Source organism: Podarcis melisellensis (assembly GCF_964234715.1).
Source record: "Podarcis melisellensis genome assembly, chromosome: 6".
Taxonomy (NCBI): domain Eukaryota; kingdom Metazoa; phylum Chordata; class Lepidosauria; order Squamata; family Lacertidae; genus Podarcis; species Podarcis melisellensis.
The window spans coordinates 10,672,324-10,691,919 of NC_138538.1; the positions used below are offsets into that span (position 1 = coordinate 10,672,324).

Below are 19,596 nucleotides of genomic sequence, written 5' to 3' on the forward strand. Positions count from 1 at the left end.
GCTTGAATCGGATCTCTTTCAAAACAAGAGACATTAATTGGGACCTGTTTATATTGGCACAGTGGCGTAGCGTGGGTTGTCAGCACCCGGGGCAAGGCAAGTAATTTGCTCCCCGTAACCCGTGGATTTGCGCCCCCTAACCCGTGGATTTGCGCCCCCTAACCCTAACCCCCAGATGTTGCGCCCGGTGCGGCCGGCCCCCCCCGCACCCCCCATGCTACGCCACTGTATTGGCAAACATGAAGCCATTATATCCATAAGAATTTTTAAGGACACAAGAATCAGGAAAACCACTTAGAGGATGAAACCAATATTCTTAAATGGCTGAAGATGAAGTTGAAAATTTCTTTTTTAATTTATATTTAGTTAGGTTTTTTTATTGGACAGTATGCTGAAAAGTTTCAATAAAACTTTTTTTAAGGAAGAAAGAAAATACCCAGCAGTAAGGGATAGGTTCTTGGCTATTAAATGAGCTGCGGTTTTGGGGCAGGAAATAATGCAAAATCAGCAAGCACATTTGAAGAATAAAAATTGGAATAGTGTAAATGCAGCAAGCATGTTTGCAAACACTTTAAGTACCAGAAACTTCTCCAAAAGTTAATCACTTCTGTATCGTGGAATGGCACAAGAGGGGAGGAAAATGGGTATAAATTTCACACACCCAACATGGTTGGCTGTTAGTAACACAAGGCCCTCCAAAAGGTGAGATTTAATATGGAATTGGGAGCCAAGGTGGATAAGCTTTGTAGACTATCCCATTCCATTTTTGATTGTTTAAATGACTTTAAGAGTAAAAAGTGAACTGTTTTTCTGAGGCCCTTCTTTGTGTGCCTTCATGAGAGGGCGGAAGGTGGCAACACAAGAATGGACCTTTTCTGCAATGGCTCCCCGTTTGTGAGATGCTCTCCCAAGGGAGGTTCACCTGGTGCATTCATTACATATATTTAGGCAGTATTCTCTTCAACCAGGTGTTGATTGAACACCCCATGGCTTTTTTTAAAATGTGTTGGGTGCTATTGGTTTTTATTATGTATATTGTATTCTCATTTTGTATTTTTTTGTTGTGAACTGCCCTGGGATGTTCAATGAAGGGTGGTATACAAATTTTAAAAAGTAAATAAATATTAACATGTTGAGGGCAATAAGAGTCAAAATATGAGAAATATTTTTTAGGTGTGTGTATTTGGGGCAAGAACCAAATTTGGCATTGGATAGTGACAGCTGGTAGTATCGGCAGCAATCTAGGCTATGGGCTGGATTCAGCTACTTGGTCTTGTTAGTGGAAGCTAGCACGATGACTCCAGTAGGGCTTTCCCCACCCTTTCCTCCCATGTACCCCACAAATCTGCTCTGGGGGGGAAAGAAACCCCATAATAGTTTGTGGGGAGAGGAGAGGAGATGGTTTTATCATGCAATCAAAAATGCTTATGCTGACTGAACAACCTCCTTAGTGCCATGCTGATTTCTACCCAAAGTGTTTATCTATAGATCAAGTACAAGTTTGATTCATTGTAATTGTGGTCACAAAGTGTTTGCAGTGACTTAAAGAACTGTGTAACCTGGCAATGTATCTTCAAGACAGCTGGAAGCAGCAGCAAGCAAAACCATACATAAACTGTTAAAACCATACATAAACTGGCTTCTGTAGAAAAGTAGCAGCTGTGTTGAGAAGTCCACTAGGTTCAATGGCTTGAGACTTACGATGTAATGCTTTCTCCTAGAAGCAGGCATGGCCAAACTTGGCCCTCCAGATGTTTTGGGACTACATTTCCCACCATCCCTGACCACTGGTCCTGTTAGCTAGGGATGATGGGAGTTGTAGTCCCAAAACATCTGGAGGGCCAAGTTTGGCCATGCCTGTCATAAACTCTTTCAAACAGACTAAATGGCACAGTTGTAATAGTTACATGGAAGCAACATGGGGACAATACAATTTTAATTGATTTGTAGCTCTTTTCTCCAAAATGTTGCATGACAAGTGGAATGTGAAGTCTATGAAACCCACAAAATTCAGTATGCGGTGTCTACGTTGCAATTCAATTCACATTTTTCCCATGCTGCAACTCAAACTTGTCACCAACATTCATGTGAACCTACGCAAAAATCTGAACATTTCCACTCCAATGGAAATAGAAAATTCAGCCATACATAGAACTTGAAAGCTGGAGTCAAATTTCAAATCTAGATTTGGAATTTCAGAATTAGAATTTTGCATTTTAAATGATCATGTGCATATTTGAGCAAACAGTTTGAAATTCATTTCAGTGCTACTATTGCTTTAAAAATCCTTCATTCATCCCTACCCTTGCCCAAGTTCTGTTCCTTGAAACAATAAAACTACTTTTTTAAAAAAGGAAATATATTAATTGAACTCAGGAAACACTTCTTACGAATCAAAGGACTTGAGCAGTCCCATTTCCCCCTAAGGAATATTCCTTATCCAAACATACAAGCTTTGAATATGAACGTAAACAGTCTTCATTTATTTATTGCTTATACCATGTGCTTCCTCTAAAGACCTCAAAGCAACTTACAGATGGTTCCCAGGTGGTCTCCCATCCAACACAGCTTTCAGAGCCAGATTATAGCGTTTATTCTATCCAATGTTAGGGAAGGATAGCAGCTTTACTTAATAAAAAATTAAAAATCAACAGCCTACTCGAGGTTTTCAGAGAATGTAGTGAGAACTTGTGATGACACAATCTCTCCTCCCCCTTATTAATTGCAGAATTGTAATTCAGGAGGTACTTTCCGCATTGCCTGCTCCAATGTCTTCTTTAAAGGGCTTTTCTGGATAATACACCTTCAGGCAAATGTACTGGAAGTTATTGGGCTTATGCTGAAAAATAGGCAAGGCAAAGTTGAATGCACTTTTGAGACAACTTTAAAAGAACTAGGCAACATGGCCTGAGGTTGTAGAATGCATAGACTGGTCTTTGGAACATTTTTTTTTCAGAACCAGCTCAACCACATGAAGAAACAGGCTTTTTGTTCCTCCATTGCTCTTGGAATCTACTGTATACTGAGATTATTCAGGCAAAGATGTCTGCAATGAAGCATCTTGTGGCTCCTTAAAAAACTAACACACCAATATTGTGCATAAGGTATTCTAGCCTAGAGTTCTCTTCCACAGACGCGTGAAGTGTTGTTCTCAGATGGCTGATAACTGCCAACTGAGGATAACATTTCGTGCATCTAATGAAGTGGGATCTAAAAGCTTATGTCAAAACACCCAATTTGCACATAAGGAAATTTAGCACCAAGGCCGAATCTATATTATTATGACTAACCACCCTTCAGCCTAAGGTCCCAGGGCGCGTCACAGCATAAAAACTATTTAAAACAACTATAGTTTTGGGTGCCATTAGATCTGTGATGGCTGTATTATGCATACAAACCACCCATTTTATTATGGTCATCAGGTGATGAAAATGTATGCTGAAACGCCCCTTTGGACAACAGGCAGACAAAGCGTGTTGAAAGCCAACTTTTTATTTTGCTGTAAAGATACAGTGGTACCTCGGGTTACATACGCTTCAGGTTACAGACTCCGCTAACCCAGAAATAGTGCTTCAAGTTAATAACTTTGCTTCAGGATGAGAACAGAAATCGTGCTCCGGTGGCGTGGCAACAGCAGGAGGCCCCATTAGTTAAAGTGGTGCTTCAGGTTAAGAACAGTTTCAGGTTAAGAACGGACCTCCGGAACGAATTAAGTACTTAACTCGAGGTACCACTGTATCTGCATTGCAAGTATAAAGGTTAGAAATTATGGTGAACATATTTTAAACTACCATCTCCCCCAGTACTGTCTACTGTTAAACAGCTGTGGTTTGCTGTGTTTCATCTCCTACTCTTGATGCCCAAGATCTATTTAGGCGGTGGCATGGGTTCGTTGTGGGACCCTGTGCATGCATGTGCTCTACATCTCAGAACTCAATTCCTCCTCTAAATGGCTGGCAGATCATCAGCTATTTACTCGAAAATGTATTGGTGTGGTTAACTATTAAAATAAAAAACTATTAAAATAAAAAACTATTAAAATAAAAAACCACAGGCTAAAGCAAAAAAACCCCAACCAAACCCCACAAATACAAAACATCTAGCTTGAAAATATATTTCATCACAATAAGAACCAATTAAAGACCAACCCGCAGGTTAAAGGGCAATATTGAGTTCCCCTCAGACCAAAGGTTTGCCCCCCAAAGAAAACTGTTATAGAACTCAAAATTCTTGTATGTGACGCGATTCATGTGTTATTTTCACCGCCTTCATGCTTGGCTGCGGAAATTTCTGGAGCAAGAAGGTATACCTGTCAGTAAAGCCGTACACACTTTAACTGCTTGTAGCACAAAAATGTAGTATTTCTCAATCCAGAAGCATTCATGCTTGTATTCAACATGCTGCTTTCCATTTAGATTGATTCTAGATCTTGCTATACCTAAGGGTGGATGTAGGTACTTGAAACATGTTCTAAAGCCCCTCCCATTCATTAGGTTTTCCATGCCTTTTGCTCTTTCACATGACTCAGGCAAATGAAGTGGTGATTGTGGCTTTTCTATATGCCCACCTACAATGTAACTGGGGCAGGTGTGGCTATGCCCCCCACTGACAGGGCCCTCGACATCTGCTTTCAAATGGATACATTTGGGGGTAGGGCAGACTCAATCTGCAATGAGCTTTTATTTTTAGAATGAATCCGGTAACTCTAAAAGTGCTTTTCGGTGTGTGTGTGTGTGGGGGGGAGAATAGGGAGAAGATCTGGATTTTGTGTGTATACTGCACAGGGAAAAATGTACTCAAGTCTCTATTATTCTATAATAAAATGTGTGCATGCAGCTGAAAAATGTTGTGTGTACGCAGCTTAGAAAGTTGCCTAGGCTTCCAAGGTTATAACAGACACAAAACACTAGCACAAAATGCCTCTATGTAAGAAAGCCACAAAAACAGCCCACAATTCAAATTCAGCATGGAATAAGTTTAACTCTGCTCAGTTTGATAAGGTTAAGCAAACGTTAATGTTGAGATTATGGCTAGTGTGTAAATTGGCAGTTTGATGTTCTCACACTTCGCAGAAAACTTCTTAGAGATAAAGATCCCCCCCCCCCAATTATGGTTCAATGAAGATGCTGCCTTGGATTTGAAAATAAGTTGTGGAAAAGCCAACTCCTTGAAAAATCCTGATACTATGACCTAATGTAAGGGAATCCATAGGGAAGTCAAAAAATCGAAACTGAAAAGAACTAAATTATGGCCTCTTATTTTCAGCTTTTTGTCAGCTTGAAAATTAAATGAGGTTCTAAAGCTTTGGACTGTATCACTTCTGGCTTCATGTTGGGGGTTGCATATTTTAAAATAATTATTTCCCCATATATAACTTTCCTTGCATATACCATTGTATCAGAGATATCCTTTGATGTGCTGCATACAGGAGTCTTGTGTGAAAAAGCATTTAACAACTATGACTCCCCCCATACCTACACTCTGAAATGCAACATTCCAAAATTTTACCCTCTTTATTTTGCATGAGGATATAAACTTTCCCCACTTATACTGAGAGCACGGGACCAAATACAGCAGGCTCCACAAACAGGATGCCTGCCAAATGTCTAAAGACAATTCCCAAGAGTCTCAGCCAGCAAAGGGGGCAGCAGGTGAGTGAAGGCTACACTACAGCATGGCTCCTTTGTGTGAAGCTGGTATAGTGCAGCATGTCCTGATCTATATAGGAGAAGCTCAGGGTGTAAAGTGCATCAGCTGGATTTCTTCCATATATCTCAGGGTGTTTGTATGGGAGCAAGCTATGTGGCAGCCACGCACTACCAACATTAACAGAGGGCCTCAGAAGCCACGTTGCCCACCACTCTTTAAAATATTGCAAATTAAATATTTATCTTACTGGAGTGTCCTCAATTTGCAAAAAAAAGTTTAAAGTAATTTTGTGATGCAGCAAGATTATTTCAACTCAGCATATTCTTCTTTGCAAATACACAGGAAACCAGATTTGTTAACACATTTACTATATTTACATTTTTAGGTAAAACATCTTATGTGAACATCTGCACATATGAAGTAGCCCGTAAACCTTGAATTGAGTATTATTTAGAACAGCTTACTTTACTTGTACTTTTAGGGACATGGATGGCACTGTGGTATAAACCACAGAGCCTTGGGCTTGCCGATCAGCAGGTTGGCGGTTTGAATCCCCGCAACAGGGTGAGCTCCTGTTGTTCGGTCCCAGCTCTTGCCAACCTAGCGGTTTGAAAGCACGTCAAAGTGCAAGTAGATAAATAGGTACTGCTCTGGCAGGAAGGTAAACGGTGTTTCCGTGCGCTGCTCTGGTTCGCCAGAAGCGGCTTAGTCATGCTGGCCACATGACCTGGAAGCTGTCTGCGGACAAACGCTGGCTCCCTCAGCCAATAAAGCGAGGTCGTCCGCAACTGGACTTAATGGTCAAGGGTCCCTTTACCTTACTTGTACTTTTAGGAAACTGCCTCAGACTAAGCCAGGGATAGGCTGACTGTGGTTATATATGGTCTACCGGTGTGTGTGTGTGTGTGAAGAATACATTTATTAAGGGAGCAAACAAAACAATTAATTTAAAAACCCCTCTAAAAACAATCATATATACTGATAGTTAATATTTGTAAGGTTGCTGGGATCAACATATTTCAGCCTGGGTGAAGAATCTTGTTTTTAATTTCCTCCCAAATGTTAGATAAAGGGAGACAGATATATCTCACCAATGTGGGCATTCAGTAAATATGGAATTGCAACCAAGGTGGCCCTTTCACGTGTGCACACCTACAGTATTTCACAGCCCCCGGGAGGAGTACCACCAACAGGGCCTCGCCTGCAGATTCTAGGGCCCAAAATGGTTGATGATGGAGATGTTGATTTAGGAACTAAGCTGTTTAGGGCATTGTACACAAGTGCTAACATTGAATTGGGCCTCGTAGCTCACTGGCAGCTAGTGCAGTGCTTTCAGGACCAAGTTACACATGGTTCCACTGGGCTGTAAATGTAGCAGCAATATATTTTGCTAGCAGCAGCTTCTGGACTGTTTTCAAGCGCAGCTCCTACGTAAATTGGAGTAGTCCAGATGGGTGGTCAACAGAGCATGGACAAGTGAGTCCAAGCCATCTGAGTCCAGGAATGGCAGTGGCGTAGCGTGGAGGCTGCAGGGGGGCCGGCCGCACCGGGCGCAACATCTGGGGGTTAGGGGCGCAAATCCACGGGTTAGGGGGCGCAAATTACTTGCCTTGCCCCGGGTGCTGACAACCCACGCTACGCCACTGAGGAATGGCCATAACTAGCAAACCAACCCAAGCTGTGTCAGGTTGGCCTGGGCAGTTTTGGTGCTAAAAGCATACCTGAAGCCAGCTTGAGTCTAGATAATCTGCTTCTTCCAGGCACACCTGATGGCAGATGGCCACCTTGCCCTGGAAGGGAATATTAGAAACTGATAGTTTCCTCAAAAAACTGTATCTCAGGAAGATCTTTTCAGGAGGGGAAGGGGCATTCTTCCCATGCTAGTCAAATGAGTTGGGATCAAGAGGACTATAGTCAGCCTCACTGCTGCAAGTGTTCCCTACACTTCTTCAGGCTATACAACAATGGAAATAGACCCCACAGGCTGTAACAAGATGATGGTCTAGAACCTCCAATGGAACTGCACTAATTGTGGCATCCAGTTCGGCACAGATCCGAGCAATTTTGATCTCAAAGTGCTTCACATACCTCTCACAGCTGGCTGAGTGGTTAGTTGTTAATTATGAGATACTGATCTGAGCCAGCCAACTTACTGTTTTACAAAGCAAGAGCACACTTAAGAAGTGCCTTGCAGCATGTTATTAAGGTCCACCTAGTCCAGGCCCTCCAGATGTTTTGAGACTACAATTCCCATCATCCCTGACCATTGGTCTTGCTAGCTAGGGATCATGGGAGTTGTAGGCAAAAACACCTGGAGGGCCAAGTTTGAGGAAGCCTGTTCTACTCCATCAAGAATCCTAGGAACGAGCAGGCACTAAACAGTGTTATTAGATATTGGCTAGCGGTCCACTGACAAGACCATATTCTACCTTGTTCCCATCTCTGGACTAAGCCATACTGGAAGTGACTTGCACTCCTGGACAGCAGTTCTAAGCATACACACTGGCAAGTACAGTAAAAGCCACTTAAATCAATGGTACTGCTTTGTAAACATGGCTATGATTGGTCTGTTTGTAAAGTAGTTTGCGTCACATAAACAGTGCATTTTTCCTCCTTGAGGAACTGTTTAAGATTTTAGTGCAAACTATTCTACTTGCTAGACAGATCACAGAAGTGGCAAGGTTTTTTTCCCCTCCCTCAGAGGTGATTAGGCTCACTAGTAATTTTGCTGCAAGAGATAGACAGGGCAAAGGTAAAAGGAAGCAGAAGCACGACATAATAGGCAAGAATGACTAGCAACTTGTAACTATTGCTTCCTGACAACCTGGACTTTGGTAAGTAGCATGCCACCCCTTATTGCCATTGCTGTCTTAGAGGCATTGGGTGTTATGATTTAAAATATTAAGTCTTTTCTGTTTTGTAAGCTGCTTTAAGGTTTTGTGTTTTTTTTAAGGCAAGGTATGTTGTACATTTCTGCCCTGGCTCTTTCCATTTATTTTACTAAACAAAAAACCTCTACTACCTGTTGTGAAGGCAGTGATTACCAAGCAGTATTTGTTGCTATCCAAAAGACAGGCAGGAATTAGGGTAGGGTAGTGTAAAATGGCCAGATTAAAAGGACAAAGGGACAATAATATGAAGGACATGAAGTTAATTCATATTAATGAGTCTTACGTCCAAACTTGGGAAAACTGGGTGTCTGAAATGTGTAAGGGAAGCTGGTATGTCTCAGACACCATCTCTTGCAGTGGTGATCAGAATCAAGGGCATGGTATGTGTTCCCTCTGTCAAGAGAAAGCAAAGCATGAAGCAGATTTATTTAGGTTCCTTTTTTTCTAGCCTACGTAAAGGTTTACAGCTTTTCCTGAGGCGTGAGGGGTTAATGACTTAGTTATGATGCTCTCAAGCCATCCTTTCCCCCTGCCTTTTGCTGCTGAACTTTAAAGGGCAGTCTGAACAGCTACTGATCATCCCCCCCCCTCTTTTCTTTTTCTCCCAAGGCTTTAATATAAAAAACCCTTTCTCTGTGTATTTACGTAGCTTGCATAAAGAATGGGGCTATCAGTTTGCAAAGTTTTCTAAATTCAAAATCAAGAATTTCATTGTCTTTTTTGTAGAAATTCTTGACATAGGTTAGCAGCTTCCATGTATGCTACCCATTTTCTGTACTTCCTCAGCTAATCCTTAATTGGGAACAAAACCAGTTACCTGCTGCAAGGAGTGCAGAACCCCTCCAGTTGCCCAGGGAGGCACCTGAAATACCTGCAGTGCACTGACACTGACTGATAACAGGAAAGCTTAGCCTTCTTAACTCCTTAAAACCAAGATGAAATATGCTGTAAAGCAGAACATAACCCCTTTGTCTTAAAACTGGGAGTTGCTCAAGAGCTTGACGCCTGGTATTAAAAGCCTTGGTATTGGTGGATTCTTTTAATTGTCAGGTTTAAGTAGATGTTTCCATCCCCTCTAATTTTCACCATTCTAAAAGTCTCATTAGAAGTATAAATTATAGAATAAAGTACTGCCACCCATCCTGAACCCTCAGGATGGGGTGGGCTAAGCACAGAAATAATTAATAAAGGGCAACAGCAACATAAGGTATCTCGGCAAGGGAGACAGTGACTAGCACAGCCTGATTAAATTGGTTAAAGAAGGCAGGGAGAGGAACACAAAGAGAATTCTGAATGATTCCATTTACAACTGACTGGTGATAAATTGTGATATGTGGCGGCACACATAGCTTGCACCTCTGCCAATCTGAGGAAGGAGAGCACAGAGATCTTCACAGGCAGCTTTACGCTGCAGGCCAACCACACTATGACAAGGGCGGCACTAACAAATGTGACTTTGCAATGCAAAAGGACCACTATAGGAAGCTTCGGTGAGTTGTTTTGACCAAAACACACACCAATATCTGACTTTAATCCATGTAAAGGTGTGTGGGGGAGAGATGTAAACAACATTAAGGATAGCATTGTGGCGGGTTGGACTAGATGGCCCTTGGGAGTCCCTTCCAGTTCTACAATTCTATGAAGTGACACCGAAAGAGGAATTGTACCCACCCCCAGATTTGGGGGTGAGGTCCTACATTCCTTCAGTCTCTGCACTTTAAAGCCTATCTGCTACCCTTCTCCTTTCAACTTACTTTAGAAACAGGAGTTGTCTCCTTCAGAGAAATTCTTTACATGCAAAGTGGAGATCTCTCTCTCTCTAATAGCAACTTAAAAACTGGAAGGTATGACGACATGGCTGCGAGGTGAGCAGCCAGCTGCTCTCAGGACAGCATGAAATAAGGGGGGAAAAAACGTCTGCGAGGATCAATTATACTAGAGAACTTCCTAAATGGAAAGGCGGCGGCTTGACGTGGTGGGGGAAAAAAAGATTTCTTGCCGGCCTCGCAGAGAGTGTTAAGGAAGCGATTTGAAAAATAAAGGCGGGAGAGGAGGAGGGCGCTGATTCTGACACTGAAGAGGACTCTTTAAAATTATTTTCAACAATAGGAAGGGGGCGCATTTCAACTGGGGCGGGGAAGCCTATGCGTGTGTCTGCAAAACGGGGAGCCCCATGACAAGGATTGGGGGGTGTCGAGAGGATGTAAAGGCGCCGGGGGGGGGGGAGAGGGTCCCCCCTCCCAGGTTGCCGTGTGAGAGATCTCAAACTCTGTTAGATACCAAGGCTGAGGGGAAAGAAAGAGGCGGCAGCCGGCATGGCCAGGAAGCGAGCGCGGGCCCTTCTTCCCCCAAGGCCGAGACCTCCCGTCTCCTCAGCTAAGAGGCGAGGCGGGCGGGCTTCCCCGGCGGGACGAGGCCCTTCTCACCCACAGGCAGGCGGGCCGCCGCCGGGTCGAGCCCGGCCCTCTCCCCTCACCGCCGCCCCTTCCCGCGGGTGTATCGGTTACAGCAGCTGGCACAGGTGCGGCGGGGTTGCCCTTCAGACCCGCTCCGCCGAGGGAAACCTCAGGGGCGCAGGCAGGGAGGGAGAAGAGCGGGAGCCGCCGCCGCCGCCGCGGAACATGCAGCCATTTTGGGCTTCGCCAGACAAAGAACTGCGACGGCGGCTGCTCGCCTCTGAGGCGGCGGCAGCGGCGGCTGTCAACAGTGCCACCTCCGCCACGCTCGCAAACCCCTCTCCGCCAACCGCGCGCGCACCCGGCGCTCCTCCCTTCCCCCTCCTCCTCCTTCCCCCCCAACCCCCTTCGCTAGGCCGCAGCCGGGCCCGCCGCCGCCCGTCCCCTTACTAAGCGCTCGCAGCCATTTGCCCGAGCTTTTATAGCGACCGGCCGTCCAATGGGGAGCCGGCGGAATCCCTCTCCGGCCGCTGATGTGATGCCTCGGCTGCCGGCCCGCCCCTCCCCTCTTTCCCCCCCCTCCCTCGCGCGCATGCCCAGTGCGGGAAGGCCGGGGCGGGAGGGGAGCTGGGTGTATGTGTAAAATGAGTGAGTGAGGGAGAGAGGGGAGGGGTGGCGAGCGCGAGGAGGGCGGGGGGAGGGAGGAGTGAGCGAGGAGGAGGAGGAGGAGGAGGGGGGCCGGCAGGCGGTCGGTCGGGCGGGAGCCTCTCACAGGAACCCTCCAAAAAAAAGATGGCGGCGGGCTCGGATCTGCTGGATGAGGTTTTCCTGAACCCTGATGTGGACGAGAAGGTGGTGAGCGACCTGGTGGGCTCCCTGGAGTCTCAGCTGGCGGCCTCGAGCCACCACCACCAGCACCACAGGGCGCAGGAGCCCCTCAGGGCCGCTGGGGGGCTGCTGGGGAACCATGTTGTGAGCAGCAGCAGCAGTAGCAGCAGCCCGAGCCCGAGCCCTGGAGGAGTAGGAGGAGGTGGCGGCGGCGGCGGAGGAGGAGGAGGCGGAGGAGGAGGAGGAGGCGGCAGCAGCAGTGCTCATGTCCACACCGAGAGCCCCGGCAGCGGCACCGGCACCACCACCGGCGGAGGCAGCGGCAGCAGCAGCGCCGCCGCCGCCGCCGCCACCAGCGCCGCCAAGATGGGACTCAGTGGCCCCGAGATCAGCAAGCCAGGTAACCTGGCGAGGCGACGGGGGGTGGGGGTGGGAAGGGGCTGCCCCCTTTCCTCAGGGGGCAGAGGGGGCTCCCCTTCTCCCCTCCCCCCTGCTGCCCCCGTTCCCCCCCTACTCCTGCCTCTTCCCCCCTAAACCGGGACTGCTGGCTCCCCTCCTTGCTCTTTTCTCTTTCCTTTTCCTCTTTCCCATTCTCTCTCTTCTCTCCCCCCCCCCAGTTGTTGTTATGATAGGAATTGGAGTGTGCAAGGGGGTGGCTGGGTGGAGAGGGTCGGGGGCGAGGGAGGCCTTCCTAGAATGCCAACCTCTCACCCTCCAACCCCCCCTCGCTCCCCTCCCCGCAACATACTATTTTTGGCTGGGACTGGCCTCCCCTCCCCCCCTTCCTACTACATCTAGAGTGGAAATGGATTATTAAGGGGTTTTGTTGTGGTTGTATATGTGTGTATGTATGGCAGTTCTCCTCTGTAACACCGTCTCCACCCCCCTCCTTTTTAATTATGTCATCCCTTCCCCCCCACTTCAATCTCCTGGTAGCTGGGGTATTTGGGGTGCTCCTGATTGATCAGGAGGGGAGACCCTTGGCATTTGACTTCTGCGCCTCCCCCCTCCCCCCCACCCACTGCCTTGTCAAAGGAATAAGAAATTGTGTTGTTTACAGGGGAGATTCTCCCGTCCTCTCTCTCCCTCTCCCTCTGTATATATATATATATAATGCTCTTCTGGAGCTGTCTGAATTCTTCCTTGCCCTCCCCACTCTCTGTAGCCGAAGTGCAAGGATTTTTGTGTGGAGGGGGGGGCATTGTTATTAATCATGACACCAGCTTCCCCTGAGAAGAGGAAGTGATGGGGGGACGTCGGGGTCAGGAACCCTTTTTAAATATACCTCTTTGCAAAGGCCGGTCTGTTTGGCTGCTTCTCCTTCCGTTGTCGTCGGGGTTATACCTCAACCTTTTGAGTCTCTTCTTTCTCCTTAAACAATATGCCAGGCTGTGTCGTTTGCTTCGAATCTGAGGACAAGCCCCTCTTGCCCGTGGGGTTGGGAGAGATGACAGCCCATCTGTGAATGTTTTCCCCTTTATAGCAAGACAGTGGACTGTGAGGGGTATCATAACATTTGGTCCTGTCTTTCACTGCATGGCTAGAGGAGCATTGTAAGGGAAAGAAAACAGTGCTTCTCTCCCCCTCCACCACCATGATTTACACTCCCCTCCCCCTCTATATATTTTTCCCTCGCTTTTGTGTGACTGAAATATTACAGGGATGCTGTTGCACGTAGGACTCCAGGTTAGTAAAGGGGGATCTTGGAGGAACAACCCTCCGGTAGCCCTGATTTGTGTGACGTTATCTATCTGATTACAGTCCTCCTACTTGTGTCTTTTAAATACGGGGCCTGTAAAGTCAGGGATGGTGTAACACATAATGCCAGACTTTGCTAGGGTCAGTGGGTTTTCTGGGTGCAAAAGAAGCATCTTTGCTAGTATTTGTTTTCCTTTGTAGGAGCAGCAATCAAAGCAGCAGGGTTTAATGTGTGTATGTTGAAGAGGGAGGGTGAAGTCCTCTAACACTGCCTTGCAACCTCTTGCCTTCTATCATCTCTCTGACAGCTGCTGTTCAGTCCCACTTTTCCACGTTGTTCCATTCAACAGGAAACATTTAGCCACTAGGTTTTCCTATAGCAGATGAGGGGATTGTGTGGAGGGGGTTGAAGCCTCTGGGCTGCCCCCTATTTACTTTTCTCTTTTTTCCTCCCTGCAACTGCTAGGCTTGCAGTAGAGTATTATCAAACACAGTGCTATAGTGTCCAAAGAAGGAAAAAGAAACACATAATCAATCCCCTTAGGAGCTGATTTCTTATTGTGTGTGTCATATATATATATGGCTTTGGTTAATTATTAAGTTTACCGTTTGTGGGGGGATGGGAACAGTGAGATGATTTTTTTAATTTTCCGCTCTGGAAATATTTTCACCTTTTTCATGTCATTCAATATAGAGAGTTTAAGACAAAGGAGAAGAGTCCCACTGTTTTAGCAGAGTTTGGCAGATGTTTTCTTCTTGGCTTCTCTAGTCAAAAGACTTCTTGGCTTCTCTCTTATTTTTGTATGTTCTTGTCATTTAATCGCCTTTGTTTTATTTGCAGGAGCTGGTGGAGTGCAAGGGAGTGTTATCAATCATAACGCCAGGTCCCAGGGTTCTACTTTGGACGGGACCACCACAACCAGCACCAGCACCACTGCACCTGTCCAAGGCGGATCTGAAGCTGCTGTCACCCCAGGGACCCTTAGCCAGGGTAAATCAGTGGTAATCAGCACCATGGCAACAGCTTTATCTACCAGGAATGGTAAAATTGGGACCACGACAGTGCAGACCTTGAATGGGAGTAACGTAGTGATGAATTCTCACGCTGCTTTCTCGGCCACGCCTGTAACGGCAAACCCTACCGTAATCCCTGCTGTCACCCCTCTTGTTAACAATGGACCTGGAAATGTGGGGAAAGTCAGTACCGTTAACGCCGTCTTGCCATCCGCTTCAAATACCGTCATCCAGACTTCTTTCCTTGGCACTGGGGTGTCCTCCGCCTCTTCGCCCTCACCAACGGTGATCTCCTCACAGCAGCCCCCAAGTATTGGAGCTGGGGGACCAACTGTAGCATTGGTGAGGCCACCCATTCACACGGCGGGACCCTCTGTGGCTGCAGCCACCCAGAACGGGAGCAATACTGTGATCAATTCGACCATCAACGTGGGGAGTTTTCCTCCCGCGGCTGTCGCTGCAGCCACCGTGGGGTCTGGTGTTTCCCTCCAGACCACCCTCGTGAACAGCCAGCCAGGTTCTGGAGTACCGGCTGCACCCACCACGCAGGTCATCAAATCGGAGTCTCCTAAAACTATTGTGCAGACGGTAACTCAACAGCAGACTCTGGCTGCTGGTGGCCAGCCCAGTACTACAGGGGGTAATATGATTATCGGGCAAACTATGCAAGCTGGCCTGCCCAACGTGGCCCCTAATCCTGGTGGGGTTCCTCCTGCGCCTCCAGGCACCCCCACAGGCCTGGCTAAGGGTGCTGCCAACACGGTGGCGCAGAGCCTACCAAGGACTCCGACGGCAACTACAAGTGGAATCAGAGCAACTTTGACTCCCACTGTTTTAGCACCTCGTCTGCCTCAGCCTCCTCAGAATCCAACAAATATTCAGAACTTTCAGTTGCCACCAGGTAAGGAAAGGCTTGAAGGAGTCCCCCCTCTTTCTTTTTCTGCGCTATTGGTGCCTATTGCTTAAAACGAACCAAATGTTCCGGATTTTACTGTAAATGCAGGGTTGGACAGATTGTACTGTGAAGGTCTCTTTGGACATTGAGTTACATGTGCTCTGTTCTGCATATTCCAATTAGTTGTCATTGGCATTATGCAGGTAGCTGTTCAGGAACCAGTTGATGGACATTTTGCAGCATCTGTGAAATAGAAATTTTTCTGGGTAGATTGCGCTGCTCTGATTGTATCTAGTCTGATAGCAGCTTTTCTTTCAGGCTTTCCTCTGCCACCATGAGGGCTAGAAACACAACTTTGCTAAAAGAAGCAAAATCTGAGATTCTTTGGATTCCAGTAGAAGGCTTATGAGTTGCACAGCTTTAAATCATATTGATGTTTTCCCCAGAGTAGTACATTACATCCACATGGAGTTTGGTGTTTCAAAGGACCAGAGCATGCTGGTATTGAACCCTAGGAGAGAATCCACTGCTAGGTAAATTTTTACTTGAGCGTTAAGTGAGCAAAGCAGTAAACCTGCCGTACAGCAAAGTGCTTTACTACTGTGCTAAGCGAAGGAGATATGTCCTAGCACCTTCCTACTTCTTCTCCTCTGTTTCAGCCTGCCACTGTTGTCACAGAAGCAGCAAAAAGCAAGTACAATTTGGGAGCAGATCTGCTTTCTTTTTTCTCTTGATTAAAATGACACACAAATGCTGTGCTTATGGCCCTTGATGGTTTTTAAAACTGGCATGTCTGGAATAGCATTCCAGCCTCATTCTGTCCTCACATCACCCTGTTGTGGGTAGCGCTGAAGCACATGTAGTAGTTAAGATCATGTTTTGGTACTAAGAGGCAACGTGGGAAGGAGCTTCTCTGGTCCAAGACTTAATGCAAGGCTGGATTAATTTCATTCTGCTTTTCCTTCCTTATGATCCCAAAGTAGTATATCCTAAGGCTTCAATATCTTCAGTTTGTGACTTTAGTTGAGATGTTTTAAATAATTAGTAAAAATGGTGTGTCTAGCTTTCTCTTCTTACTGAGTATTACATGGGCAACATTCTCTTCCAGTTGTTGCCAGCCTTTCACAGTGATGCACCTTTTCCCTGACATTCTTTTGTGGTGTAGAAATATGACAGCAGTAATCTGAACAGGCTGTTTCAGACCTTTACACCTGTCAATTCCACCTGAATTCCACTTGCCTATGAGAATATGCAGATCTAATTGACACTTATAGTTGAATATTCGTATTCCCCCCCAAAAAGAATTTCTTATTGCAAGGTTGCCTTGCTACTGCACAAAGCACATCTAATTATTTCCCCCCCCCTTATTGCTACCTAATGAAATCAATGCGGTCATGTGTTCTGTGTGCTTCATTTCAGTGGATCTCTGAGTAGCAAAGCCAATATGTTGGTTGAAACATACTTGGCGAACTGCTTAGATTGATATGTTTATCACATAAGAGAGACCAGCAGCCCTATTATATTGCTGTACTGTACTTTTCTTCTACAGTAGCATTTTGTATGCAGCAGCTGATGCTCTTGCTCAGTTCACTGAAGGCTGCCTGTTAGATCCTCTATAGAGGCTGGCTAGATATTCAGAAAACTTAGGGTATTTGCATTGGACAGAAAGATACTGCATAGTAAGCTTAATTATGTCCACGGTTCAAGGCAGTCTTGAACTGTGCAAGAAAGCTTTCCACACCATGTAATTGCTGTTCTTCATTGCATTCTTAATTTGAAAGGGGGTGGGGGAGTATTCACTCTGCCTCTCCAAAAGTTCTGTCTTCGTTTTCTTTCACATTATAAATGGCTTGTATAGAACAAGGGTGCTTAGCTGCTAAAACAAGCAGAGTTCCATTCTGATAACAGAATTGCTGGGGTACAGTTTAGAAGGTAGGGAACATAGGAAGCTGCCTAGTACAGAGTCAGACCATTGGTCCATCTAGCTGAGTGTGGTCTACACTGACTGGCAGCAGCTCCAGGATTTCAGACAGGTGACGCTTGCAGCCCTACCTAGAGATTCAGGGGATTAATCCTGGGCTACTCTGTATGTGAAGCAGACACTGTACCATGGTGCTATGGCCTGTCCCTGTTCCAGTCCTCCCAGTCAATGTGTTCCAGACCAAATGTATCCCTATATTTCTGGCCCCACACAAAACCAGATAAACCTGGGCCTTTGTATTGGGGATGAACAATGCATCATGAATGTATTGATTTTACTGCCACAAGATGTGGAGACAGCTACTAGGTTTCATAAGGCATAGATATACACAGGTTTTAGCCACGTGGTTCTGAATCTATATTCATTTTCATTTGTTTTATCTAGCCACTTTGATTAGTGCCTTTCAGAGGGGAAAAACAAGATTTATTTTTGGTACTGTATAAATTAAAAAACATGGGGACAAGAAACCGGGGGTGACTGCTATCTTCATCCCCAGCTCTGGGGGTGGAATCTAACTGACCACTGTTGGAAACAGATTGCTAGACTAAGTGGACCTTGGTGTGATCCAGTTGTGCTGCTATTATGTTCTCATGCCTGCTAAAGGCACAAACCCATTTTTCCTAAAAAGAGGGCGACTCTTTGAACATCATTTCACTTGACGTCATTTTCCTAGTTAGGAGTTGCAAACATATTGCAACAAATGCCCTCAAAACACAACAGCTTTTTCTTAACTGAAATCTTCAAGGGCAGGCCTTTGAGGCTTTGCTGAGGACTTTGCTGCCAGTCTTTTTGGTTGCCTATTGAAATGTGAAAAGCTGCCACCGTGGGGCTAGTAGTGTTGCAGAAAGAAAATCTTATCTAAAAACAACTGTTGTGAATGATCACATGTACCTTTTCGATACATCCGTTTTGTGATTTTAAAAAGGCTGTCCATTTGCAAAAAATACACGTGCTCCAGATCATGACAAGTGTGGCTTGCTCTCTAGAAGATTTGGACTTGTGGTTACAGCAAAATCCAAAAGTGCCACGCCACGCCTGTCTTGTGGGAGGAAAATTATGACTTCAGTTCTATGCACCCTTACTTGGAAGTAAGCTCTATTGTACTCAATGGGTTTACTGTTGTATAAACACCCACAGGACCAGGCTGCAAATCACTGAGATGCAGTTCTTATACTGTACTCATGATTTTTATAGTGTAAAAAAATACTTTGTACGCATACCGTACAAAGAGGCAGTCAGTTTCATTGCTTAAATTATTTACAATATTTAATCATCACTTTTTAATGAAAATGCCCAAAGTGACATATAACCAAAGATTAGAATACAACAGTATGCGAGCACTAAAAAAGATAGAACCATTAAAAAGTTGCAATAAAACACAATTGCTGCTAAAAGTCAGATGGAATTAAGAAACCAAAATGTTTTTCAGCAACTGCCAAGAAGCATATTAACCCCCAACCCTACTCTGCTAAGCAAGAAGGCCCTAAAGTTTGGGGGCTTGCCCATAGCTCAGTGTCAGAGAGCATATGCTTTTCATGCCTAAGGTCCCAGGTTAAATTCTTTGTACTAACAGTTAAAAGATCTCAGGTGGAAAGGCTTTGAGTTTAGAAACTAATGTCAGAAATGGGTAATGGTGTTTTTTCTTCTTTGGTGCTTGTGCATGTGCAATCATGAAGGGGCATCCTGTTGTCTTTTAGGACCATAAGGGCTGATGTACTGAAAGAAAGAGAGAGAGAGAGGGGGGGGGAGGGAGGGTATGTAATGCAAGTTGCAGTATCAAGAGCCTATAGCAAGTTTGCTCCCAGGTAGAGGAATCTTCAGTATTTTATATATTTATTTGTTGCATTTAAATCCCACCTTTTCCTTCAAGGAGCTCAAGGTGGTGTACTCTGTCCTTGTTTAATCGCCACAACAGCCCTGTGAGGTAGGTAAGGCTGAGGGGCAATGACTGGCCCAAGGCCGATTAGCAAGCAGTGTTAGAAACTCAGATATATCAGCTAGGCTCCAAAATAGCCCTTAAACCAAGGTTACGGTTGCCTAAGACGGCTCTAAAGTCTTATTTTTCAAATGATGGACTGACTGCGATTGATTATCTGTTAAGCATCTAGCTAGTTCAGATGACAACCTTGAGCTAGGTAAAGGGCTTTGAGAACTTAAAAAAAAGAAAGGTCACTTGATCCAGGGACAGTCCACATATATATTGGCCTGTTCCTGCCTCTTTTTTCTTAATAGTGATAGCTGCTG

The 19,596-nt window shown here is 45.5% G+C and overlaps 1 protein-coding gene and 1 long non-coding RNA gene across 4 annotated transcripts in view; one reads left to right on the forward strand and one right to left on the reverse strand.

Annotated features, from left to right (window-relative positions):
- Positions 1–1,952: 1,952 nt before the first annotated feature.
- On the reverse strand, positions 1,953–10,051 carry LOC309373198. The gene is made up of 3 exons (XR_014169826.1): positions 8,824–10,051; positions 4,149–4,290; positions 1,953–2,839 (listed from the first exon to the last, which is right to left on the reverse strand). It is a non-coding gene; the product is annotated as an uncharacterized lncRNA (long non-coding RNA).
- A 1,617-nt stretch (positions 10,052–11,668) lies between these two features.
- The window catches only part of TAF4 (TATA-box binding protein associated factor 4), a 75,795-nt gene continuing 67,867 nt past the window's right edge, over positions 11,669–19,596 (forward strand). For 2 of the 3 annotated variants that reach the window (XM_081916685.1, XM_081916686.1), the window contains exons 1-2: positions 11,669–12,164; positions 14,304–15,377. In XM_081916685.1, the coding sequence (XP_081772811.1) occupies positions 11,729–12,164; positions 14,304–15,377 (1,510 nt within the window). In that variant the 5' untranslated portion in view covers positions 11,669–11,728. Of the gene's footprint in view, positions 12,165–14,303; positions 15,378–19,596 lie in introns of those variants that run through there. The other variant, XM_081916687.1, reaches the window with a different exon arrangement.